The sequence below is a fragment of the Cyprinus carpio genome, chromosome A7, assembly GCF_018340385.1.
Source record: "Cyprinus carpio isolate SPL01 chromosome A7, ASM1834038v1, whole genome shotgun sequence".
NCBI lineage: Eukaryota > Metazoa > Chordata > Actinopteri > Cypriniformes > Cyprinidae > Cyprinus > Cyprinus carpio.
In genome coordinates this window covers 4,109,385-4,136,016 of record NC_056578.1, presented here as the reverse complement: position 1 = coordinate 4,136,016, position 26,632 = coordinate 4,109,385, and the positions used below count along the sequence as shown (strand labels likewise).

The window sequence follows — 26,632 nt, the reverse complement described above, 5'->3', positions numbered from 1 at the left end:
GTTTTGTAGTCCAGGGTCACAAATGTCAATTTGATTTACATGCACTGTATTTTTGCACAACTTAGAGGTGACTGCCTAAAGAAGGTAGACAAAGTCTTTTCAGAGGACCAAGTCACTGCTATAATACTGTAAATATAGTCACTGCCAATGCAGTTCAACTGAGGGTGCTGAGGATGCTAAATATATTATTTATTTCTCTGTCTATTGTGTTGCATACCAAACTTTTCAAGTGCTTTTCATCTTCTGTAAGCTCACTGTACAGTAGTGTGAGGAAAATAAACTTTTCTTAAAGCTTATTATTGTATGTATAATATGTAATCAGAATCAGAATGAGCTTTATTGCCAGGTTTACACATACGAGGAAATTGTTTTTGTGACAGAAGCTTCCGCAATGCAAAAGAATGACAGTAACAGAACAAAAAACACATAATAAAAGAATAAAAAATAGAACAAGTAAGGTATAACAATATACAAATTGAAGTGTAGACTAAGTATGTGTGTTAGATAAATAAGTGTGTAAGTGTATAAATAGTGTTGTGTGTTCCACAATTATTGTCAAGTGTTCATTAGATGGATTGCCTGAGGGAAGAAACTGTTCGGACTACCCTCTGTAGTCTTCTGAGGTCAGATTTGGTAGCTGAGCTGAACCAGACAGTTACTGAAGTGCAGAGGACGGATTCAATGATGGCGGAGTAGAACTGTTTCAGCAGCTCCTGTGGCAGGTTGAACTTCCTCAGCGGGCGAAGGAAGTACAACCTTTGTTGGGACTTTTTAACAATGGAGTCAATGTGAATGTCCCACTTCAGGTCCTGAGAGATAGTGGTGCCCAGGAACCTGAATGACTCCACTGCAGTCACAGTGCTGTTCATGATGGTGAGTGGGGGGAGAGCTGGGGGTTTCTCCTGAAGTCCACGATCATCTCCACTGTTTTGAGCGTGTTGAGCTCCAGATTGTTGAGAGTGCACCAGACAGCCAGCTCTTTATCCTCCTGTCTGTAAGCAGACTCGTTACAGTCCTGAATGAGGCTGATGACTGTGGTGTCGTCTGCAAACTTCAGGAGCTTGACAGAGGGGTCCTTAGATGTGCAGTCGTTAGTGTACAGGGAGAAGAGCATTGGGGAAGAACGCAGCCCTGGGGAGCTCCAGTGCTGATTATACGGGTGCTGGATGTGTATTTTCCCATCCTCACTAGCTGCTGCCTGTCTGTCAGGAAGCTGTTGATCCACTAACAGACGGAGGTGGGCACGGAGAGCTGAGTTAGTTTGGGCAGGAGGAGGTTTGGGATGATAGAGATAAAGGCCGAGCTGAAGTCCACAAACAGGATCCTCACATAAGTATCTGGTCTGTCTAGATGATGCAGAACATAATGCAGTCCAGTGTTTACTGCATCGTACACGGACCTGTTTGCTCTGTAGGCAAACTGAAGAGGATCCAGCAAGGGTCCAGTAATGTCCTTCAGGTGGGCCAGCACCAGTTTTTCAAATGACTTCATGACCACAAACATTAGAGGCACAGGCCTGTAGTCATTTAGTCCTGTAATTTTGGATTTCTTTGGGATGGATTAAAACAGAGTCCGGGTGTTGTTGTTCTGTCTCTGTGATCTGATCAGCAAGTTTCTGCCAGGGTCACGTGCGCTTGTGGAGGAATGTAAAAACTCACCAGAATGAACGAGTGAAACTCCCGTGGCGAATAGAACGGCTTGCAGGTAATGAAGAGTGTTTCTAGATCTGAACAGCACATCTTCTTTAACACTGTTACATCTGTACACCACCTTTCGTTGATGTAAAAGCATGTCCCGCCGCTGCACGATTTCCCCGTTGATTCTGCGTCGCGGCCCGCTCTGAACAGCTGAAAGCCCGGCAGATGGAGCATGCTGTCGGGAATGGCGTCATTTAGCCAAGTTTCCGTGAAACACAGAGCAGCAGAGTGTGAGAAATCCTTATTTGTCCGGGAGAGCAGAAGGAGTTTTGTTGGGTAGAGAGAGCAGGTTCACCAGATGGATTGCTAGGCAACGGCATTCGAAATCCACTCTTCTTGAGTTTCACAAGCGCTCCGGCTCTCTTTCCCCATCTGAGTGTTCTGCATGATCAGCGCGGCTGCTCCGCCGACGAAAATGTCCAGCAAAACATCAGAATAGTTAAAAACCGGTAATATATCGGGTGATGTGTGGTGCCGAATGTCCAGCAATTCATCTCTGGTGAAACTGATTGCAGGAATATAACTAAAGACAGGACAAACTAACAAAAACACAAAAACAACTGCAGAGCACGTTACGGAGGCTGCCATCTTGCATCTGCGCCACACACTTAATAGACAATGCAAACGAGTCAAAAACTCATTAACTGAAGTTTTAGTTTCATGCAACACTGTTTTCTAACCAGGATATATGAGATACATTTCAAGATAAAAATTAGAATGAATGAAGAAAATGTCATAACTATGGCTGATAAGAACAAAAACATTAAAGGGTTGTCACCAAACTGCTCTAACATCAGCAAAACAGAGCTGTGATTCCTCAGTTATCGATGAACTGAAGGTTTCCTGCCCTGTCTGTAGATGGCGCTCTCTCTGTGCCATTCTCTATCTGTCAGTAGAGACAATCTACTGAGTTTTAAACATCAACATAAATGGCACACAATAGAGTTTTAAATAGTTCAATAAATAATATTTTAAAATACAAACAAGTTGCATCAATCATTTTCCTTATTATGTCACTATTTTGGTCTTTTGCTAGTAAAAATGAACCATATTTGAATTTTAAACTCCAAAGAACTGCAATAACACATTTAGGGCCTGAATTTTATTTTTAGCTTTGTAATGGCATTCTTCTAACTTTATTAAAAGTATGTCATCTTTTATATTAAATTTTTAAAAAATATTTATTTGTAAGTGTAGCGTCTGCTTAGGATCATGTACAATTATTTGGGTTTTATGGCTTAGAGACCCCTTTTAGCCTTTTGACATTTGCATATAAATTATAGACATGGCCCCACATTCTACATTTATATGGGTGCCTAATTGCCAATGGTTTTCCCCCACTATCAAGGAGAGGCTAAACAGTCGACTTCAAACACATTCCAGTGTCCTAGGAGACAGTCATCCTCAGTACCTGACACTAGATGTCTGATGGCCAGCGAACACAATACACATAACACACACACACATAAAGACATTTTCTTTATTTAGAGTATAATCAATCAGTTACAAATGTATCTGTTATATGCATGTGTTGTTTGTATGTTTCCCTATTATATTAGCCTATTAGTTAAGCTCTAAACGCTGATATTCAGGTGTATGAATGCAGCTCTGGTTTAATATCTTCTAGGTGTTTTGTTCTTGGTATCAAAATGAATTTGTACGGAGGTGGAACAGAAGAACACAAAAGTGGCATGTAGGTGTATTTTCAGATGTTTAATGAGCCTCAGAGGTGGCATGAGTGCAATTACATTTATAAATTAATGTTTTACATATAAAATTTTGAATATAGAAATATTAAATGATTTAAATAACTGAAAAGATACGTTAAAAATGAAACTAAAACTGCCAGTAGGTGGCGGCAAGTCTGATTTTATCACTGCATCATTCATTCAATTGATTCGTTCTATTGTTTGATTCATTCAGGAATAAAGCAAGGGTAATTTAATCATTGACTCAGTAACGTTAGATTCGCTTAAAAACACACGTTCATTCATAAACCAGACACCGCTGTGTTTGAATGGATATGCGCAGCGGCTGAGCTGTGACTGTTTCAAACTATTTTCGTCGACTATATGGAGCAAAATTAGGCAACAGTGTTAAAGTTAATAGTCTGTTAAAAACGCCTGCTGCAAATGAACTTTTATTTTGAAATGTTCTGGCGATCAGCCAGTGTTTGAATATACTGTCAACTAGAGGTCTACAAGGATTCAAAAAACCCATAAATGTGCTACACTGAACTGACCCGGGCCCTTCTATTATTTTGAAAGTTGGACCCGGGCCCATGCAGAACCGAGAAATGTCAAAAATGTACTACCTGAAACTAACGCGGACTTTTGTTCACACAGAGCTCGGTCCCCTACCCAGGATCGATCCCACAATCAATCCCGGGATGTGTTTGCGTTCACACAGAAGGCGATCCGGAAATTTTCCAACAATTTTCCAGGACCAATGTGCAGTGTGAAGGGGGCTTTAATGTTTGTGATTTTTGAATTATTTCATTATTATTTGTATTATTTTATAATGTTTATGTATATGATTCGATTTTGTTAAATGTAATAGATTATGGTTGAGGACTTTAATTTTGACAGTGCACTTACTGAATGCAGCGGATATATGACGTGTATACCTTATTGGGTTAGACACTGAGAAAGCATGCTAAGCAAGGAACGCTAAACAAGCTCTTACGATTCATAAATTTAGCTCCTGGTTTAAGGGAGAACAAGGTAACAATCATTTTGCTTGACGTATGTGATTTTGTTATTAAATTATTGCTTATTTTTTGGTTTGTTTCTCTTTTTGTTTAAACTTTCAAGATTTTTTTTTTTCTAGCTCTTACGGTGGTTCATGGTATGTTGTTGTGTGAAGGCTCTACAGAATGTGAACAATAAACAAACTGTGAAACATCAGTGAAAGAGTTGACAGTTTATTAACCAGGACGCTACATACACAGCTCCTCAGGCCATTGTGCTGTCTAATTCTGGTAAGCTCCACAACTGTGTGTCTAGCTCCGGTTAGAAGCTTTTGTCTGGAATGTGCTGCTTGTGTGTACTTGTGTACAGTAGCTGTTGAGTGTCGCTGCTTATTTGACGTCTCCGCTTATGCTGAACGCCCTTCGCAGTAGCACAGTGTGAAGTTACATGTTCCCTAAAGCGATCATCTTACGCTGTACACAACGTCAAGAGACCCTCTCGAAAGGGAACGTCTCCGGTTACTGACGTAACCTTGGTTCTGTGAGAAGAGAACGAGATATTGCATTCTTGCCGTGTTACATACACTCATGTCTTTCAAAAGCTCTCTTAGTCAGTCAAAAGATTCTGACGAAATAACGCTCATATTCCTGCCCCTTTTTCGCTCACTCGATGCAGCGGCATTAAGTGAATAAGGCTTCATTATTTGAGGAGAATGTGATCAGCTTATGCTGTACGCAACATCTCGCTCCCTTCTCAGGGAACCAAGGTTTCATCAGTAACTGGAGACGTTTTTTGGCATATTGATTGCCATTTATATAACCACAGTTTTATTATACCATAGTTAAAGTGCCCCTATTATGCGAATTGAAATGTTTATAAGTTGGTTTTGGGACTCCCCAACAACAGGTTTACATGCATGCAATGTCAAAAAACTAGTGGTCGACTGATATATCGGCCGATATTTGGCATTTTTCAAATATCGGTATTGGCCTATAAGTTTTTCTGCTTGGCCGATGTGTTTGAGGCGGGACTTTTATTTTGATGGCGCTGAGAGCGGCAGCAGCGCCTGAACACATAGTGCTCGCATTCTCCCTCTTGTTTACTGTCATTGTTAGCAGTTCTGTCTAATACAGATAGAAGTCTGTCTAATAATCAGATAGAACGGTTAAACAAAGGAATTAAAGTATACAAAAAGTATTACAACGATTGCTTTTATATTATTAGCAATGGAAAGGCAAACATTATAATACTTTCTCATTTGCCGTCAGCATTAAGCATATACGCTTTTACATAATTTAAACAAATCTTTGAATGACTAATGAACATCTATTTTCAAAAACCTTTCAAACTAAGTCGAATCCAGCTGTGAGATCTTATGAAGTGTGGATGTGTGTCCTGCACGATTGCGTGTTCTCTGTGTGACGGTCGGTCCGTGTTAATTGAATGCTTTAAACTCATGATTTCAGATTATGCTGTGCATTATGCATTTGCCCACTGTCATATTCATATCATTTTCTCTGTGTGCTGTATATAAAATGAGTGTTACCCTGGCTTTATTTGAAAAATATGATTCCCAATGCACACAAACTACCCAGAATACTGAGTGCCCTGTTGGTTACAGTGTTTACTTCCTTTTTAATTATATTTTTATTAAATATTTATTTGTGAAAATTACTATCATCTAAAGTAGAAGTATGTTTATTTTACACATTTATTTTTTAATCCATTGTCAAATGATTTTAAATTTCTTAAATAATTAAAATTGTAAAATATATTTATCAGCTTTATATCGGCCCCCCTGCTTTCCAAGATATCGGTATCGGCTGTCAAAAAAACGATATCGGTCGACCACTACAAAAAACACTTTCATTTTCTTATAATATGCATTTAATATTACGTTATTTCTCAACGACTCTCAAACGATTCGTTCAAAGACTCATCTTTCCAAACCCCTCCTTTGCATGGCATTACTCTACTCTGATTGGTCAGATGATCCATTCTGTTGTGATTGGTCTACTGCGTACAGCACATGTCGGAGAAAAGCAAAGCCCATCACCAGTACTGGATTACGGTTTATCAATAATACATCCTATAATAATAATAATAATAATAATAATAGTGCTCCACTGTTCTAAAAAGAAATAATCAGAAGGGAAAAAGTTGTTTTACACTTATGTTAGCAAACCGGACCGACAGCTTGGTAGTAAAGACCCAAACAATAATGGTATGTGTTAGCCTAACACAGACAAAGAGTACTGATAAAGCACTGCAGTTTGTATTGCTCCATCCTTTATCATGACTCCAAGCACAACAGACATTCTATATTAATCTACACATTTCTAGACAATAGCAGACCAGCAGCTGATTATCAGAACTATAACATAAATTACCCGGAGAAGTACAGCTGCACTGACTGTATTCACAATACAACACAAACAAACAAAACCACACTCGACAGAACATCGAAGCAACAATTATTAATCATACTTACAGGTTGTGATTCGGAAGAGCAAACCAGTCCAAACAAACTGGGCACCGAACCATTTTTCAGAGACGTTTAACTCGCGGAGATTAGAAGCAGTCATCAGAGAAACACAGGCACACAGCAGAAAGTTGTGATTATACTGCTGTTGTATCTTAGTAAAGATTCATTTTAACCACAAATTATTTACAGCCTCATCGTTTGGAAGTGAAAATACTTCTCTACTTCACGTTATCCACATGAACCAGCTACAGCGTTTGAAGTTTGTTTTCGCGGGATTTCCACGCAGTCTGTGGGCGGGCATTATGCAAATGTAAGAATCTGTGACGTGTGAAATTCGCTGAATGGGATTCAAATTTAAACACCTCGCTTCAGTGGTTAATTCAGAGGCGACTCTTTCTTCTGAGAGAGCGAATTCCAAACGGAAGTGAGCTATGCCCTACTCCCTTCGAAGGACAGAGCCCTTGAAGTGTGATCTTTGAAGGGTGCAGGGCATTACTGTCTCGTATAAGCGTTTGGAACTCCCTTGTAAGGGAATGACTGACCAAATGTTACCTTGACAAATCTGCGCGTGTGTGCAGCATTCAGTACTCCATCAGTTGTTGCAAATAAATATTTCTTCTCATTATTATTATTTTATTCAGATATTGACTAATTGTGTCTTATTTACTATTAAACGTTTTCACACTAAACTTGCTTACACTGCCGTCTTAAATCATATTTATATCCCTGACGAAAAATATGTTTTCTTACATTAAAACAGACACATTTAATTAGCCTATTCTATTTAGGTTTGTATGTGAACTCGAAATCACCCCCAACTGTGCATCGCAAGCTGTCCTAACCTAAGATCACATGAAGTGAAGTGACCACCGCATGTTCCCTTCGCTTCTGGAGGCGCTCTTCGTGAAGGGATTCAGTCCTTCACTTTCATTTGGAGCCTCCCCTTCCGAAGTGCCCTTGAAGGGTGCGAAAAACCGTTTGGAATTCGCCAAATAACTTTATTTACGGTGCACTTTCAGCTTTAAAACTTTGCAGTTTACATTCATTCACATACAGCTGCATTACACACTGCATGAAATGTCATTTTCAAAACTCCATAATAATAGGGCCGATTTAAACTATTTTAGTTATTTGTGGTTACCATGGTTTAACTATAGTAACCAGATTTTGTTTGTTTGTTTGTTTGTAGTAAAACCATTGTTAATTATCGTCAGGGAATCCTATGTAAAATCCCCAAAAGCTGTTCGTGTATCAGACGCTGGAACATAATGATTAAGCTTCTTCTCTTCTCCTCCACCAGAGCTGAGCTGCACGTCCATATTGGCATACTATTGTTGTTTTTTCTACAGTCAATCTAACAGGGGAAACAGACAAAGTCATCATGGGTGTCGAAGCATCGAGATGTCAGTTTATCACTGCGGTCAGTCCGGCCTTCACTGTGAAAACACGATCCTCGTAGCAGCAACGGTGGTTTTTTTTTTTGTGCTGGGATATTATAGGTGTTATTGTGGTGTTTTGTGGAAGATGATCATTATTAATAATAAAGAGGAGAGGAGGAATATTATTGTTTTTTGGGGTTTTTTTATTAGCGAAAGCAAGACAGTGCTTTATAGTGCAGTATTTTTTTTCATTCATTTATTCTGGTGGAATATGCAAAAAAAAAAAAAAAAAAAATTTTGATTTTAATTTTTTATGAATTTTCAAATATGACTGTACTGTGAAAAAGATAGCATTTTCCATGAGTTTGGTATGCAATTATTAAAGAATGATACAGTAAAATGATATGAAAATCGCCACGTATGTATGGACATGTACAAAAAAAAAAATCATTAATTTTTTTATTTATTTTTGTTTGTATGTTTATTTGGTTCTTTATGTTTTCATGCAATTATTAAATAATGAAACAGTGAAATGACATAAAAACAGTTTGGTTTTGTCATTTTTAATATTTTTTCCCCCTCACTTCATGTTGATTTTCTCCAAATAAGCAGGATACACCATACAGTAGCAGGTACAGACTGAATGATAACATGCACTTATAACACTTAAAACGTGAACGAATTCCGTCATTCTTAATAAAAAAAATCCATGGATCTTACTGATTTAGAATAATGTTAACTGTAAGTAGAAAGACAGTTGTACAAAACATAATCCAAATTATGCATTAATTTAGCAGCATTCCACATAAAAAAAGGAAAAAGTATACAGCTCTGAACCCATAAATACATAAAAACACATAATTATAGTAAAATAAATGGTGGAAACTTAAGTAGAAGGCCGTGAATATGAATACGAATATGAATAAATAGGATAACCGAAGGAGGATTTACTAAAGAAGAAGACGGAAAACACGCTCGCAGCTTAATCTGCCACACACCGCCGAGTAGACGCGCAATGAACTTGAAGCGCAGATAGCGTGACTGCAGTCACAAACAAAGGGTAGGGCCTGGAAGGAACGAGCGCGTTCTTCACCCTGGAGTCCGCTCTGATCTTATTCTGTTATATTCAGTCTCCTCATTACAGCAGAAAACACCATATGCATGTTCACTCTGCATTACACAAAACCACATCGAATATAATCACTCCGAATATGAAGCGTTATTCTTCATCTGATGACGTCTGTTTTATTGAGGCATCGTTATTCTTAGAAAGCGAAAGTAATACGGGAGAAATCGGGAGCGCGTTTGCTCTTCCACGGATTTGTGTCTCTTATATTTGAATTTGTTTGATTTCTCTTTGTCTCCGGTGAGTTTGTGTCCTCACTGAACGTCGATTATGTCTGTCATGTGATTTATTCTGGAAGAATCTTCCTCAGAGTTTGTTTTATTGGAGTCTGTCTGTATTTTCACAGGAATGCTGTCGATTATTATCGTTTTACTGATTCTCCTCATAGAGACTTCCGGTAAGAACACCATTGGATTTCATTCAGTTTTATGCTTAAATACTCCATACAGACCCGATGAGATAAATATTCATATTTTAGGCCTATCGAGTAATTTACATAAGTGATCAGTTTCTATTACTGCAGTAGATTACATACAGATTGTGCCTGTATAAAGTGATAATATGATATTATTACCACGATCTCAAAAGAATAACAAGCAGATTTTCCTTAAAAACAACCTTTCTGCCAGTCAACAGTTATATGAACAAAGACCGATCGAAGAACAAGAAATGAGTCAAGCATGTTTAAAAATCAATGAAAGATCAAATGAAGAATTTAGACTTTTTATTTTTTAGACATTCATTAGTTCAATCCACCTTTACTAGAATGTATCAAGTTTCATAAAGCAGATAGTTCCGGTCCTTGATTCTGATTGGCTGAGGCACGTTCAAAGCTGTTGTAAAGTTCTCTACAGACATACACCTTTGTTTACTTCTGTGTGTTGCTCGGCAACCACAACTGTTCAATCTGAGGAACTACATTGTTTGGTGGAAGAATACTGTTTTTATTAATATCATTACACTTTATTTGCTCTGTTTTATTCTGTGAAACCTTGCTATGTATATATGGAATAACCGTTTTTTAAAAGCAATAAGCCCAGTGAAGCCGTGGTTTACAGTGAATTTATAACAGCTATAACAGCTTCATGGGGCTTATTGATTTATTCATGAAATTGTTTTATAATTTATAATAGATAATCTGTTAGGGAATAGATTTTCCCCTATAGATTTATATTACAACTGTGGCATGTTGTAGCTGTTGTTTCTGAATGTGCAGACTGTTGTTTTTCATAACAAATGTTACATAGATTAATAACAATAATAATTATTATTATTGCCCTGGTAATGAATAATAGGTTAACCTTATATTAACAAATGCTGTTAAGAACTATGGTACATTTCCATAAGAGCAAGTACAAGTCAGAATCCAGAGCCATGTGTAAAATGGGTTCCAATGAAGAGGGATGGGAAAAAACCTGGCATTCAGATATTCAGAGATGACAAATCAATATAATAAACAATATCAATATCAAAGAAAATGTTAAGTTAGATTGACTTCCTATGATATGTTGAATCAGAACATTCTGTCAAACTATAACCTATAAGTGGCTAAATAATATAATATAGGCTACATTATATACCCTAAGTAAACAAGTAATTGTTAACTAGGCTATTACTTTATTGCAATTATGTTATCAACCAACTTTGCAGTGTGTGGATGATATAGCACAAAAGATAATTTTACAAAAATAAACACGCAAACAAACAAACAAATAAATAAACCTTATGAGGGAGCATGACCCGGGACCCCCCCTGAGGAAAAAAAATAAAGAAAAGAAAAGAAAATTTCTGAGGAAAACATTCCAGGATTTTTTTCTCCATAGAGTGAACTTCAGTGGGGACCAACAGGCTGAAGGTCCAAAGTGCAGTTTCAGTGCAGCTTCAAAGGGCTCCACAGATACCAGCCGAGGAGTATAGGTCTTATCTAGCCTAACCATCAATCATTTACTATAAGAAATAAAAATGTATATAGCCTACTTTTTAACCACAAATGCTTGTCTTGCACTAACACAATGTGCATCCACAATTTGGACCTTCAGCCCTGAAAGTGAACTAACCTTTAGGTAGGACTCCAAAGCACATCTAAAGCCAGAGCTGCAGCCTGCTGTAGGGTCAGAAACAAGGCAAGGCAACAAGGGAACACGGGCCGCAACAGGCTAACAATCACCAGCACTGTGTTTGTGTCTCAGGGTGTACTCACACTAGGCGTTTTGACCCGAGCACAATTGACCCCCAAAGCCGTTCGTTTAGTCGGTTGGAAGAGGTGGGCCAGGGCACGGTTCGGTTGGGCTCGGGCACAGTACACATGCAGTGTGAGTCCTAACCGTGCCGGAATACGGAACAGATACTATTTTGTGTGCGCTACTGTCATCATCGCAAACATATTATATTACTACTACTACACTTTTCAATAAATTTAATTCAATCAAGTAATTAATGTAGTTTGCGAGTAAAGCTGCAAATTATTTCATTAACCTCAGCTGTCTCCGTAATAATTTTCTGATACATACAAGTGAAAATCAATGCATGGAATAAATTATAAATGAATTATTATTAATTATTCGGCAGAATATTAGCGAAAGTGGTTTTCTCAGTTATCTCCTACATGAGGTAAGCGTGCTCCGTCCCGGAAAGATTAGTGCAAGTGTGAGTGCAGGCCAGCGGCGGGGTGGAGGGGGATAATCGCGCTCGGTTCAGGGCAACCGTGCCTAGTGTGAGTACACCCTGAGTGCATCTTTTATAGTCCTTCTAATGTGAGGCAGCTGTGATGAGTCCGGGCAAAGGATTGTGGGAAATGGAGTCCTGGGTGAATGGTAAAAGTCTGGGATGGAGTGCCCTCTGGTGGAGCTCATGGATTTGGCTCACCACCAAAGATTTTATTAGTTTTTATGAATATTATTTGTTATTTGAAAAAAATTTATAGATTTTTAATGATTTTAAGTTGCAGTAAGTTGCAGGCACATTAGCAAAATTTCATGGATCCATTGTCAGCCAATAATGTAGTGATGTATGAAGCACAGAAGTCACTTTCAAAACATGCAGTTTTCTATTCGTTATCACCATTAATCCACAAATTGTGATGAAATCTTCTGCTCTCATGCAAATCACCTGATCGCCTGGATTCCTGTTAAAATGACTCTCTCTCTCTCTCTCTTTCTATCTCTCTCTCTCAGTGTCGTTGACTGTCAAGGTTCCTCCTGATCCTATAGTGTCTCATGTGGGATCCACAGTGACTCTTCCCTGCTGGATCTCTCCTCCTGAGAACGCTGAAGCTCTGGAGATCCGCTGGTACCGTAACGATCAGTTCAGCAACCCTGTTCTCCTCTTTAATTATGGGAAGATCCAGGATGTCCAGGAGGAATCATACAGGAACCGAAGCTCTTTGACTCTGCGGTCAGATCAGTCTGGTGGACTGAAGGATGGAGATGTCTCTCTACAGCTGGAGAAACTCAGAGTACAAGATGATGGTTCATTTCGTTGTTATGTGAGTGGAGAACATTCATATGGCAGTGAAGAGGTGGTTCTCAAAATCACAGGTGGGTGGTCTGTTTTCTGAGGATCTGTACTTCATTAAAGACATAGTTCAGCCAAACTTTGAAATTCTCTCTTCCATGTGCTCTTCTGCATAATGAAAACTCATCATCTCTTGAGGACTGTTGATATAAAATTCATCCATATGACTATATTCCATGTGTTTTTATTGTTTAATGTGAGAAACAGAGTCAACTCGTTATTTGCAGAAAATGCTGACATCGTGGCGTCAAACATGGTGTACGCATACCCGAGTTAAACTCTAGTTATTTGGATTACTGTTATGATAATAGTGCTTTTTTTGGTAGTGTTCAGCTGACATGGATTCTTTGACGGACGATATTGATGCCAACATCATAAAGAGCAGTGTGGCCAATGGCCAGTATAAACCGATATATATGATATTATACTATTTAATATTAAGTCTGCAAAAAATCCCACGCATAACAACTGCTGCAATGTTATTGTTTTTTTTTTTTTTGTATATAATATTTTAGTAAAATAATTAGGAATAAATTATAAAAATAAATGGGTAACACTGTTGTTGACATGTAGCTGCAAAGTTACTTACAGTTAGTGAATGTAACCGATAAATCTGTAAAATAAATTAACTTTAATATAACTTTAAATAGCAACTTCTTGATTCAGTAATCCTGTTAAAGTCTTTTTTTTCTCACAATTTTGGAGTTCATGTTGCTGTCAAAACAAAACATTATATATATATATATATATATATATATATAGATAGATAGATAGATAGATAGATAGATAGCTATAGACAGTATAGTATAAAGTCTTATCGGTTTACTGGAGGTTGAATAAATGATGACATAATGTACATGTTGAAGTGTTCCAAGACGTAAAAAAGACGTTCAAAAATCAGAACATAATTAGACAGTGTGTTAAACCGTATACTTATTATTCTGTAGTTTTTGTGTCTGGAGAACATCTGAAGATCTGTCTCTCCTCTCATCAGCTTTAGGATCCGCTCCTGTCCTGTCTCCAAAGCCTCTAGATGATGGGCGTGTGAACATCAGCTGCAGGTCCAGCGGCTGGTATCCAAAGCCCAGTATCACGTGGACGTCAGATGAAGGAAGGGCTCTCCGTCCTGGAGGAACATCTCACAGTCGTGGAGCAGATGAGATGTTCTCTGTACACAGCTGGACGGCCGTCTCTCTCTCAGACGCTCAACTGGTCTCATGTTCAGTCTCTCTCAGATCTGGAGAGTTAAAAGAAGGAAGACTGAACATACAGGGCATCGTATCTTCAGGTTAGAGAACATGGATATTAGTAGATACCACAAACAATGTGATCAAGTTTGCTTGAATGCTAGGCCTGTGATTATTTCCATTAGTTTTTCTTCTTGTGACCTTAACTTCCCTTAATATAATTGATGTTATATAAGATTGATTTCTTGAGTGCATGTTCTTCATCTTGTGCTCCATCAGTTTTCTTCAGTGTCATCATTCTCTCTTATTTTTTCAACCTTACAATCATTAAAAGAAAAATCAAATCTCATTCTACATTTTGTTCTCAATCCTGTTTTAGAAGACAAATGGGTTGCAAACAGCATTTTTATGTTAAAAGTTTTAAAAATATGTTTCTACATTACTGTAATTGCTTCATATATTTTGAAGGTGTTTAGATTCATCTGGTTTCTATATCTCAGATTCCTCAGGTCCATGGAAGGCTCTTTTCTTCTCTGTTCTCATCTGTGCTCTTCTGGGTTCAGTTGGGTTCATCCTCTACAAATACAGAGAGAAACGAACAGGTACAGTCTGGCTGAAAGATTTTAAAGATGTGGATATCAGCAGGTTTTGGTTTCATGCATATCTCATGCGTTGATATTTTTGATCTGTTCTGCAGGAAAGAAACCAGCTACAGAAAGTAAGGAACATGAACTTAATTTATTCAATTCAAGTTTTATTTGTATAGCGCTTTTTACGATACAAATCATTGCAAAGCAACTTTACAGAAAATTAAGTTTCTACAATATTTAGTAGTAGCTTATCAGTGGTGACTGTCAGTTTATGTGTATACGGCAGAAATGTTCAGAAAAATCAATAAAAGACGTGAACAAACAGACGATTAACACTATTAACAGCAATTATGCAATCAAACTTATAGCAAATGTGGTAGTTCTGTATGTTGTCTCTGGGTTAGCATCATCTGAGGTCCTCTGAGGGGTTGCATCATCTCTTCTCAGGTGTTCTGGATCCAGACTGGAGCTTGTGTAAATCCTAGTTATCACGGGATGTAAATCCAGCAGAAACAGAGAAACAAATAGAGACATAATTAGCGTAGCTGCTGTTCCAGCCAAGTAAAATTAATTAGTTTAACCCAAGCTAGAGAATAATAATGCGCATTTGATTAGATATAACTGCAGTCCAAGATTATGAGATGCATTATTTGAATGCTTGGCCTAAGAGATGTGTCTTTAATCTAGATTTAACCAGAGGAAGTGTGTCTGAACCCCGAACATTATCAGGAAGGCTATTCCAGAGTTTGGGAGCCAAATGCGAAAAAGCTCTACCTCCTTTAGTGGACTTTGCTATCCTAGGTACTATCAAAAGTCCAGCGTTTTGTGACCTTAGGGAGCGTGATGGGTTGTAGCGTGGTAGAAGACTAGTTAGGTACGCAGGAGCTAAGCCATTAAGGGGCTTATAAGTAAGTAATAATATTTTGTAACTGATACGGAACTAAATAGGTAGCCAGTGCAGAGACTGTAGTATTGGGGTAATATGATCATATTTTCTTGACCTGGTAAGGACTCTAGCTGCTGCGTTTTGGACTACCTGTAGCTTGTTTATTGAGGATGCAGGACAACCACCTAGCAGTGCATTACAATAGTCCAGTCTAGAGGTCATGAATGCATGAACTAGCTTTTCTGCATCAGAAACAGGGAACATGTTTCATAGCTTGGCAATGTTTCTAAGATGGAAGAATGCTGTTTTTGTAACTGAACACAAAAAATAAAAAATTTATCATCTGAACACAGTCACGAATCCTTTCAGGCAGTGATTAACCTGGGGGGGGGGGGGTGTACTTTCTCATCTCTATATTTTAAAACAGAAATCTTTCTGTTTTATTAATATCTGCTTTTTAGGCAAAGCACACAAAAGCTGCTGATGGTGCTTCTGAAGTACTTACCAGTTAAACTGAATTGACTTCTTTACGTTCAATAATATTACTATAAAATTAATTTCACAAGGGAAATGTTTTGGGAATTAAACACTATGCATGTGTATGAAATGTGCTGGGTACACACAAGACCCACAGTGCTTTCAGAGTAACATCAGATCACATGACAGGAGAGATGGAAACCATTCTGAGACTAATTTAAATAAATAAAAGAATCATGAAATTAAATGATTTAGTTTGTTGCCCATTAACAGCAATATGAAAGAATATCTGAAAGAAATTTTGTCTCTGCTTGAAAGGGTTAAAAGTGTAATTTAATGTGGTTTACAGAGTATGGAGTATTTGTGAAGCAGATAATTAAACTTGATATTTTCTCTCATTTCAGTTTGTGAGGAGGAAACTCTGGAGAGACTGATAAAAGAAGGTATTTGAAGACGTTGTTCTGTGCTATATGTTTATTAGAACGGTAACTTCTGACATAAACATCTACATGCATACTGCAGCAGAAAACAAAACTAAAAACATAACAGGTTTTGGTGACTCTTGGTGGAATAAAGGTGTAGGTGAGAGTGGAAATAAAATGGACAAAACAACAAAACACTCAGTTTTGTTATTCTACATTTTTAGTCACAATTTTATATTTTACAAACTACGGCAAATACAGTATACAAGGGCTGTCCGGAAACTGTCCAGCCATGTAATGTGAAAAAAAAAAGAGATGAGAGATGCAATATGATAAAACCATGTGGGCAACTGCTGATTGTTCTATGTACAATGTTTCTTGTATTTTGTATCTTCTTCGATAAAAGTCTGTTTTTCATATATAAAGGCTGGGAACTTTCCGGACAGCCCTCGTATACATTTTTTTATGCAAAAGCTATGTCTAACAGAATATTATGTGAATAAAATCAAATGTATAACTTCAACATGTAAAATTATCATAATGCATGGATTCATCTGCACCACTCCCACAGTAGCATTAGCATCATTCACTTCTCATATTGACTATTATACTCATTTTTTTGTTAGAAACTGTTAACTTTAAGATGTTGTTAACTACAGCAAATTTTTTCCCTGTCTAAAATCTCAAAATAATTTGTTTTTAATTTTAGTTGTGGTTGACATAACTATAGAAGAACTGAGGAAGCATGCAGGTATGATATCATCTCAGTTATAAATGCAGATATGTGTAAAGATCATCTCATATACATGAGGATTAATAACTGTTGCTCATGTATTTTTCCTCACAGTTGAGATCACTATTGACCGTGAGAGTTTACATCCAGATCTGACGGTTTCTAAAGACTGTAAAATCTTGAGGGACAGTGAAGGTTATAATCACACTGGAGAGGAATTTCCATTTCAATTATGTGCTTTTGGAGCCCAAAGATTCTCCTCTGGTCGTCACTATTGGGAGGTAGATCTGGTACGTTCCCCTAATCCTCCCAAAAACTTCTGGATAATTGGTGTGGTGAAACATGGAAACCTTATTACAAAAGACAGATCTGCTTTAACTCCATCAGCTGGTTTCTGGTTCTTGTGTTCAGACGGTCCTCGTGGCTTTTACACCAACACTGATCCACCAGTTAAACTCTCTCTGACACTGAGACCTGAACGACTGGGAGTTCTGTTAGATTATGATGACGGTCAGCTGTCGTTTTACAACGTCACAGAGAATAAACATCTCCTGACCATCAGCAGCAGATTCTCTGGATCAGTCGTTCCTCTGTTCAATCCTGGAGCAGGTGACAAGAGTCCACTTATAATCCTGGATTGTCCAAAACCTGAAGAACCAGCTGAATCCAGTCAGCCTTTACTGAGTAATAACAGCTCAGACGCCTGACTGACCAATGCAGTTTAAACAGAAGGACATACGTGCATTAAAAATACCTGATGCATGAAAACCTACAAACTACACGAATATAAAACAATTTACTGGTATGGTTCAGACAACGTAATTTTTAAGAGTAGGTTTGATTTCTACTGGTCATGCGTCATCAATTCAATCAAAAGTCAATTTATGACAACTTCACATGACGTCATCCAATCCTACAGTGTCACATGACAACATCAAATCAAAGTGCTTCACACTTGAATCCTTACTTGTTTCGACTAGAAGATACTCCTAATCAGACTAACTAAACAAATAACTTTGATGTTCTGTGTGGGTTGGTTTTTTTTTATTCGTCATGAGTAAAAAAAAACTTTTTTTTTTTGGTGATGAAAACATGATTGAATCCAACTTTAAGTGTTTTATCTTAACTTACCAACTTACATTTTTTTATATCCACTCAGAGACTCTATATTTTATAAGATACCTAATAAAAAACAGTGGATGGTATTCATACTTTGAGATTTTTGTTGGATACTATCTTGGCCTACTTGGTCGGCTGAAGCCTGAGGATTTCCTGGTAAAGAATCTCAGCACACCATGCCACCCAAGAAGGACCAAAGCAGCAACCAAAGTAACGGAGAGGAGTTGGTGTCCCTTTCACAGTTAAGGGATCTGTTCATGCAACTTCTACAGCAGCAAGAAAGCAACTTTAAGACTGTTGTTGAATTAATTGTGAACAATGTGAACACTCGGATTGACAAATTGATCAAGGAGACACAGGAGCTGAGAAGCAGCTTGCAATTCTCCCAGAAGGACATTGATGATCTAGGGGGTTTTTGGGGGGCCTGGAGAAATTTTGACATCCCTTGACTTTTGTGCTTTTTTCAGTTGCTTATAAATAGATACATGGCTAAAGTCTAATAACACTGTAATCAGTACACACTGGGCTACAATAATATGTAGATAGCATGTATGTACATGATTGTGTTTTTGAGAAAACAACGTTTATGCGTGGTTAGTGAAAAACTACCATTTTGAAGTCACTGAAATAAGGTCATAAAACACATACAAAACATTTGTTCACAAGACTGTCAAACCTGGAGCTTGTAGCCTAGAATTTTTGCTTCAAAATGATGTGGAAATCATCTTGTTTACTCGCTCACAGAAAACAATAGATTGATTTAAAATTTCTAAGACACTTTTTGTTTCAAAAGGGCATATGCGAGTAGGCGTCAACTATCATGAATATGATTCACACCTGAGAAGAGAAAGGCCTGCATAATGAGCTGCATAATGAGCCATTCAGTCAGCTGTGTCACTGAGAGGGATGAGTTACAAGACAGAATGTGAGGACAAAATAAATGTATATATTTTTAGGTTTGTAGTTTATTTAGAATATATTTAATTATCCCACAAAATAACTTGAGATTCACTTGCGAGTGCAGTTAAACAGTTTATTAGGAACAATCAAAGCTGACTTTCAAAGCTGAATTTTTTGCATCATTACTCCAATCACACAATCTTTCAGAAATCATTCTAATATTCTGATTTGTTACTCAAAAAAACATTTATTATTATTATTATTAATTTTGAAAAGAGATTTTTTTTTATTAATTGAAAGAACAGCATCGTTTCTAACATGATTATTGTATTTATCATCACTTTTGTGCTAAATAAGTTTATATACACATATATATATATATATATATATAATTGAAAGAACAGCATCGTATATATATATATATATATACCGACTCCCAGCTTTTGAATGGTATAGTGTATATTGTTGCACTTGGAGTAAGCCTGGAGTAATGATGCTGAAAATTTAGCTTTGATCACAGGAATATATTAAATTTTAAAATATATTCAAATAGAAAGCAGTTATTTTAAATAGTAAAAATATTTCGCAATATTACTGCTTTAGCAAATGCAACTTTCTGTATTTTGGATCAAATAAATGCAGGCTCATGTGTCATGTTGAAATATATAAATGAACATCACATACCTGGCATTTCCATAATGTATATTGTTTATGTGCTCTGAAGGACATACTTTTCTGAACAGACTTTGAAGAGATGGGAGTGTGTGCCTCGCTTGGTCTTAGCTGTGTTCCAGGTTCCTGAGTGGGCTGCTTATTTGCATTGGCTCGCTCTGCAACAGGTTATTATTTATCTGAAATAAAAAAGCATGCTGTTTACCCAAATAAACTGCATTATTAACATTATTGTGATGGTCACTGATACTAGTAGTAATTTATAGGAAAAAAGAACACAATTACCACGTTTATTGTCAGTGATATTTACAGCTTACTTGATACACTTTTTTATTTTTTATTTTATTTTTATTATTGAAGATATTGATGATATTAAGCTTAAGTTGCATTCTTGAAAACACAAGCATGCTTTGTATGAAGGCCTTTACAATATATATAGTTATAAACATATTTGGCTATATTCGTGAACAGAGAATAGCCTATCTCAGTAAAGTTTTGTCTAATCATTCTTACTGACATTAAGATAGCAACATTAGAACTCATATTACTTTTATATCGTATTGCTGTCTATGTTATAGAAAAATTCATCCTGGCATCATGAAACATTGAGATGATGTAAATGAAACTTCATAATGTTTCACCTGATTATACATTTAGTCAGGAATTATAGTCTGGAAAAAGTGTAACTAGTAAAATGTGTACAAGTTATATGAAAACTAATACAAGTAGATTAATAATAAAAAAGACTTACTCATGTTTATCTCTGCTGGGTCAAACTGCTTCATTCTTCTTTCTGAGGTAATCCAAATCTTATTCCTCTCAGCGTGAAGCGAACAGTAACATTTAAAACACGTGAAGTACAGTCTCGCTGCTTTGTTTGCTCTGATGAGGGCGCCGCGAGCTTCAAGATTATAATATCAATAGCGCGCTCGGCACGTGGCCGTTGTCGATTTAATTATTTTGATGTGATGAGTGGAGGAGGGAAATAATGTTGTTTTCGTTTGTTTTATTTTGTTTAAGTTTTTTTGTTTTATTTGGTTTTTGTTTAGTTTGTTTGTTTTAATGTCAGGCTTTCTATAGATATCTCTCTCATGTCTCTGTGTTGAGTATTCACTGAGTTACAGCTCATTTTAATGACGTGTTTGTAACTGAAGATCAGCGCAGACAAAGGCTGCAGACAGCGCACTCTGTTTGTTTTCTTTATTTTATAAATGCACAAAGTTTTGTTGTTATTATGTCTGTATAGTATGTAAAGTAGACCCTTTACAGATTGGATTGATGTATTGCTCTTACCTTGTACGATCAAAACTGAAAGTGTTATTTAAGTTCTTTTCGGCGTTATAGAAAAAATAAAAACTAAAATAAGGTTAAATAAAAGCAGGAGCAAATGAGTTTGCCTCAAAAACGCGTATACGCGTTAATCGACTTCACTGACTGATGAGGGGTTAAGAGACAGAATGTTGAGATCTCCTGTAATATAGTTTGGTGCCTGAACATGACACTTCAAAGAGGCAGAGATTTCAAGAGGCAGGATTACTTCTAGATTAATGACTGGTGTCCAGTCCTGGGCTGGAGGACCAATGTTCTGCAGAGTTTCTGGTGATCCTTGATCAGCTGCCCAGGTTTGCTTAACTGGGGTTGGAGCTAAACTCTGAAAAAAGAAAGACGACAACCAATATTATGATGTTAAAAAGTTAAACAAAGTTAAAAAATTTGATTCAGAGATATGCACAATGTCTGAAAATGCACAGAGATGAGAATAAAGCTATGTGTTTAATGAGAACTTTCAACCCACTGAAAAATAAGAACCAATATTAAGTCACAGATGCATTTTTATTAATTTTATTCTTATTAATATTGTTTAAATATGTTACAGTTACCTTGTGTATCGATGAAATAGAAAAGATCTATCAGTGATGAATGGCATCATACATATGTAGCGGGTAGGGCGTAGGCAGCGGGAATTGCGCCTTGATTGAATCAGGTGGTGGGCGTTTGGCGTTGCACCTTTAAATGTAGCAAGCTGGCGGTTTCTCTGATTAGTGTTTTACTATAGATTCTTGGTTCCTTGGACTCTTGGTTGGTTGTACGAGTTGATCTCGACTTGGTGTTTGTGTGGTTATTCAGTGTAGGGTTGGGCGATGTCCCTTAAATTGGCAGTTGACGATGTTTACAGTAAAACATCGGGATGGACGATGATATCGTCGGGGTGGGGGGGGGTATTTTTAATTTTTCGTTATTATATAATTATTATTCGTTATTTTACTTTATTACTTTATTTATTTTATTTCCCAACTAATGACTCATCCGCGATTTCCAATAGGTTGCACGTAAGGGGGAAAAAAAGTAGCGTCCTTACACTTAAGAAGAGTTGTGCACTTTTTTATATATATTTTTAATATATCTTTTTACATAAATATTTTTTTTCTTTTTTTATTCTTTAATTTTCCGTCATCCGGGCTTTCCAATAGGTTGCTATTTTTTAAAAAAAAAAGTAGCGTCCTTCCACTTAAAGAGTTGATACAATGGCGTTGGTATTGGTCGCCACTGTGCCTAAGAAATAAAAGTCTTTGGGCAGCCTTCTTGCGAAGAGAGCAGCCACGCTCACCGATGAGCAAAAGGTCGAGTCAGAAATTACTATATACCTGCAGGAAATGGTCATCGATGGGGAAGAGGACCCACTGACTTGGTGGAAAACCAACGAAAAAAGGTTTCCGTTCATGGCCAGATTAGCACGGAAATATCTGTGCATATGTGCTACCAGTTCTCCATCAGAGCGGGTCTTCAGCACAGCGGGGAGTGTAGTTACTCCAATTCGCAGCTTATTAAAACCAGACAAAGTGAACATGTTGGTATTTCTGGCCAGAAACATAGAAATTTAAACATGGTCTATGTATGTAAATCCCGCGTTTCGGTCTGAGTGTTGTTCCCGTTTTCTTGTTCTTTGTTGTTCTTCTTCTGTGTTTTAATAAATTTGTGTTATCTGAATTACCTTCATTCTTTCATTTGATTTGACATTATGGCCAAGGAAAATTGTCTTTAAAGGTATTTATTAACCAGACAAAAGTTAATTGATGTTCGCTGAATTCTGGGTTTAAACTGCCGCTTCAGTGCAGTAAAGCCACACATCTATGTAACAATGAGCACGATCTCCCGAGACACTACAATAGGATACTAATAATTCATTAATAAGGCCTGTTTTCTTGTACAAAATTAAAAATTTAAAATAAATGTACAGTGTGTTTAAAATGTAAAAAAAAGACAAGATTCTAACAATGTCAAGATCAAATGCCTAACACCGTATTTTCACATACTAACACACGTCACGTCTCTGGCATAGACTACAGTGAGTATTTAAAACAGCATATACTGTATGCATTAGTAATATTCTCAATTTAATTTACAGAGCAATTCCTGCAAAGATTTTAGATTAACTATAGTCTATAAAAGAGACTAGGATTAGTGTGTGTATTTTTTACAGTCTATGCCGGTGTCGACTCGCAGCGGGGCGGGGGCGTGGCATCACGATGGTGTCTCTCCATCGTGATGTCAGTCAGCCATCACGATGGACGATGATATCGTCCATCGGCACAACCCTAATTCAGTGCCGTGTTTATATCTAGCTCCGTCTTCACGAGCCCTCACCGGCTATGGATTGTGTCTGCGTGTTTCAATGAAAATGTAAGTTTTCTGCTTTTATTTATGAGCAGCGTTCCATTTTTTCTGTAGGCATTGGTCGTAATGAACTTTCATTGATTCGTGTTCTGTCTATATTAGTCGCTGATTTAGAGTATGACCACTACAAGTTTGCCGAGTGCTGTTTGTTGTGCTGAGAATGTAAGTTCACTGGCTTCCTTTTTTTTCCCTCACGTGTTTACATCGGTGTTACGGAGCGCTTGTTTATATGTGCGTAATTGTGTTGACTCGTCATGTCTGTATTATAGATTGGCCTGGGAATGTATGAGTAAAAACCAGACGGAATAAGGCGATTGCTACAGTATTACAACTAAACAAGCTCTTGGTTCGACGCTGCGGTCTGTGTCCATACAGGAGGACCGTCATATGCCATCTTGGCCACTGTTTTTCCTGTGCCCTGTTTTTTAGTATTCAGTTGTGTGTGTGTCTGTGTGTGTGTGTGTGTGTGTGTGTGTGTGTGTGTGGGAGGAAGGCCCACTGTGTTGCTCATTAGTCTTCATTTGTGTGTGTTGCTGTATGTTTTATGTTTGTATCTTGGGCCATTGGGTTGGTGCAATATCCTGGGACGGGAAATAACAATTTTGTTGTGTGGTCACTGGTTTGCTGAGTGTAAATTTATTTTGTTTTCTGTGCATATGATTTGTGATGTGCCTTATTTATTCTGTATTTGTTGATTGAGTTTTGCTGATTTTTGTTATTGTTATTCATTTACACATTTTGATTTTGCACTTTGTTGTCCCTGTCCCTGAATTTGTTGACCAGAGGCCTAATGTTTGTTATTTTAAGTGTGTCTAACTGGAGAAAAATAAAATAAACTGTTTCTATTTTTATAATACTCCAGTCCCTCTCTCTCCTTTTATTTCCCTTTATTGGGATAGCCTGCTTGTGAATATATAAAATTTAGATTGTTGGTTGACTGGTTCGACAAGGCCCCCTAGGGGTTACATTTGGCGTAGTCGGCAGGGTGCGATTGGGACTGGTGTAATTTGTTGTTGTTGTTTTTTTGTGTGTATGTATTGAGTGCAGGTAGAGTACAGGAAAAGCAGTGGTTGAGGACTGGGCCTGGACGGCGGTTCTGCAAGTGACCAGTGGTTTGTATATATTTAAAAAAAAAAAAAAAAACTTTCTCTCTTCTTCCCTTCTGGCTTTGTTCGGTTCGAAATGTCCCAGGATTTGGAGGAACGGGTCGGGCAGCTAATGGAGCAGATTAAACAGTTGCAGGTTGACAATGAAAGGCTACGTCAGGGAAGTGTAGCATCTGCTGGGGCTGTAGAAACAGGGAGAGCAGAGTCAGCAAGAGTCAAATCGCCAAGAGCCAAATACTCAGGAGCCAGGGTCTTCCGGATTAAGATATGTGTATGTTCCTAGAGAACGTAAATATCCTAGGTTCTCTGGTAGTTCAGAGTCTCCTCCGGTGGAGGAATGGATTGAAGAGGTCTGTCGATGTTTACAGGTTAGGCATATGTCCATAGGTGAGCAGGCGCATTTCGTGTATGATCTTCTGGATGGGGAGGCAAAGCTAGAAATTAAACTCCATCCAGCTCCAGTTAGATCCGAACCTGAGAATATTTTCTCTATACTAATTGAGACTTTTGGCTGTAGCCAGTCTTATATTGACGCTCAAAAAAAATTTTTCCAATGTCGTCAACGGGAGGGAGAAACGTTGCGTGAATTTTCACACTCATTAATGTCACTTATGGAAGTCGCACAACGTAAAAATACAACTGCAATTGCTAAACCTGATTGTGTTCTCCGTGATCAATTTGTAGAAAACGTTAGAGACAAAATGCTGCGTAGAGAATTAAAACAATACATCCGCCTTAATCCTGATTCCTCCTTTTTGGACTTGCGTCGTGAGGCATTTCGCTGGGCCGATGATGGTGAGGGGCCCCGTCCTGTTCGTGCAAGGGCTTTTTCGTGTGACGCTAGTTCAAGGGTGGTGGGAGCGCAGCAGGCAGAAGCTCAGGTTGTTGTAGCACAACAAAGTAATGAATTGACCGAGCTGAAAGACTGTTTGCGTAGGCAGCAGGCCCAATTAGATACTATTCTTAAACATCTGTCCTCTGGCTCAGGGCCATCCAATCTACCAAATAGGCAGACCAATCATCAGAGGCGGTTTCGTTTTGATGTCGATGGCAGACCTATTTGTCTGCGTTGTGAGCAAGTAGGCCATATGGCTAGGGATTGTCCGGTTGGCTCCCGGCAGACACAGCGTGTGGGGGTTGGGCCTAGGCTGCCCATTGGGAATGGGAGGGATGACTCTTCCAGCAGGCAACAGGGAAACTAGCACCCTCTAGTGCATGGAGCCAAGCACTGGAAGGGGGTTTGATGGGCTCAGACTCGTTTATATCTTTTTTGTCCTGTCCTTCTGCATTGGTGGGCGAGTGTCCAGTGGCAGATGTTCAGATGGGCGGTGTAACTGTTACTTGTCTTATAGATACCGGTTCTATGGTATCTACTATCACGGAGTCCTTCTTTAATGACCATTTTCGAGTTTTGGGGTGTGATCAGTTACGTTCTTGTGGTTGGTTACAGTTAAAAGCAGCCAATGGCCTAGATATCCCATATCGAGGATACTTAGAATTGGATGTAGAAGTCTTAGGAAAAGTTCTTCCTTCCATAGGCGTCTTGGTGGTTCCAGATCCCACCGGACTCCAGACTTAAGACAAACAAGGACTCTGTCCCAGGATTGATCGGGATGAATGTCCTCCGTTGCTGCCTGCAAGAGTTTTTTTGCCAAGACGGTGCAAGTTTGTTTACTTCCGGGTTAACAGTCCCAGCCATTTGGGAACATGCCTTATTAGCGTGTCAACGCTTCGAGGACTTTTCTACGTCTGGTGTTCTAGGCAGGGTTTTGACTGCCCCTGGGTCCTCTATCTGTGTTCCAGCTGGATCTTTAAAGTTTGTGTCAGCCACCTGTAGGCAGGGGCTTGGCCCATTGATTTCTTCTGTACTGTTAGAACCAGCAGGGATAGGGTGGCAGTTGCCACTAGACTTAATTGTTCCAATCTCCTTGCTCCCCATTGGAAATGGTACCGTACAAGTGCCAGTTGTTAACGT

The 26,632-nt window shown here is 38.1% G+C and overlaps 1 protein-coding gene across 3 annotated transcripts in view; it reads left to right on the top strand.

The window, feature by feature from the left end:
• LOC109082965 (butyrophilin subfamily 1 member A1-like) overlaps positions 1-18,198 on the top strand; it is a 190,745-nt gene extending 172,547 nt beyond the window's left edge. For 2 of the 3 annotated variants that reach the window (XM_042759356.1, XM_042759357.1), the window contains exons 7-13: positions 12,551-12,913; positions 13,885-14,178; positions 14,578-14,679; positions 14,775-14,795; positions 16,435-16,473; positions 17,162-17,203; positions 17,300-18,198. In XM_042759356.1, coding sequence (XP_042615290.1) covers positions 12,551-12,913; positions 13,885-14,178; positions 14,578-14,679; positions 14,775-14,795; positions 16,435-16,473; positions 17,162-17,203; positions 17,300-17,892 — 1,454 coding nt within the window. In that variant the 3' untranslated portion in view covers positions 17,893-18,198. The remainder of the gene's footprint in view (positions 1-12,550; positions 12,914-13,884; positions 14,179-14,577; positions 14,680-14,774; positions 14,796-16,434; positions 16,474-17,161; positions 17,204-17,299) is intronic. The other variant, XM_042759358.1, reaches the window with a different exon arrangement.
• The last annotated feature ends 8,434 nt before the right edge of the window (positions 18,199-26,632 follow it).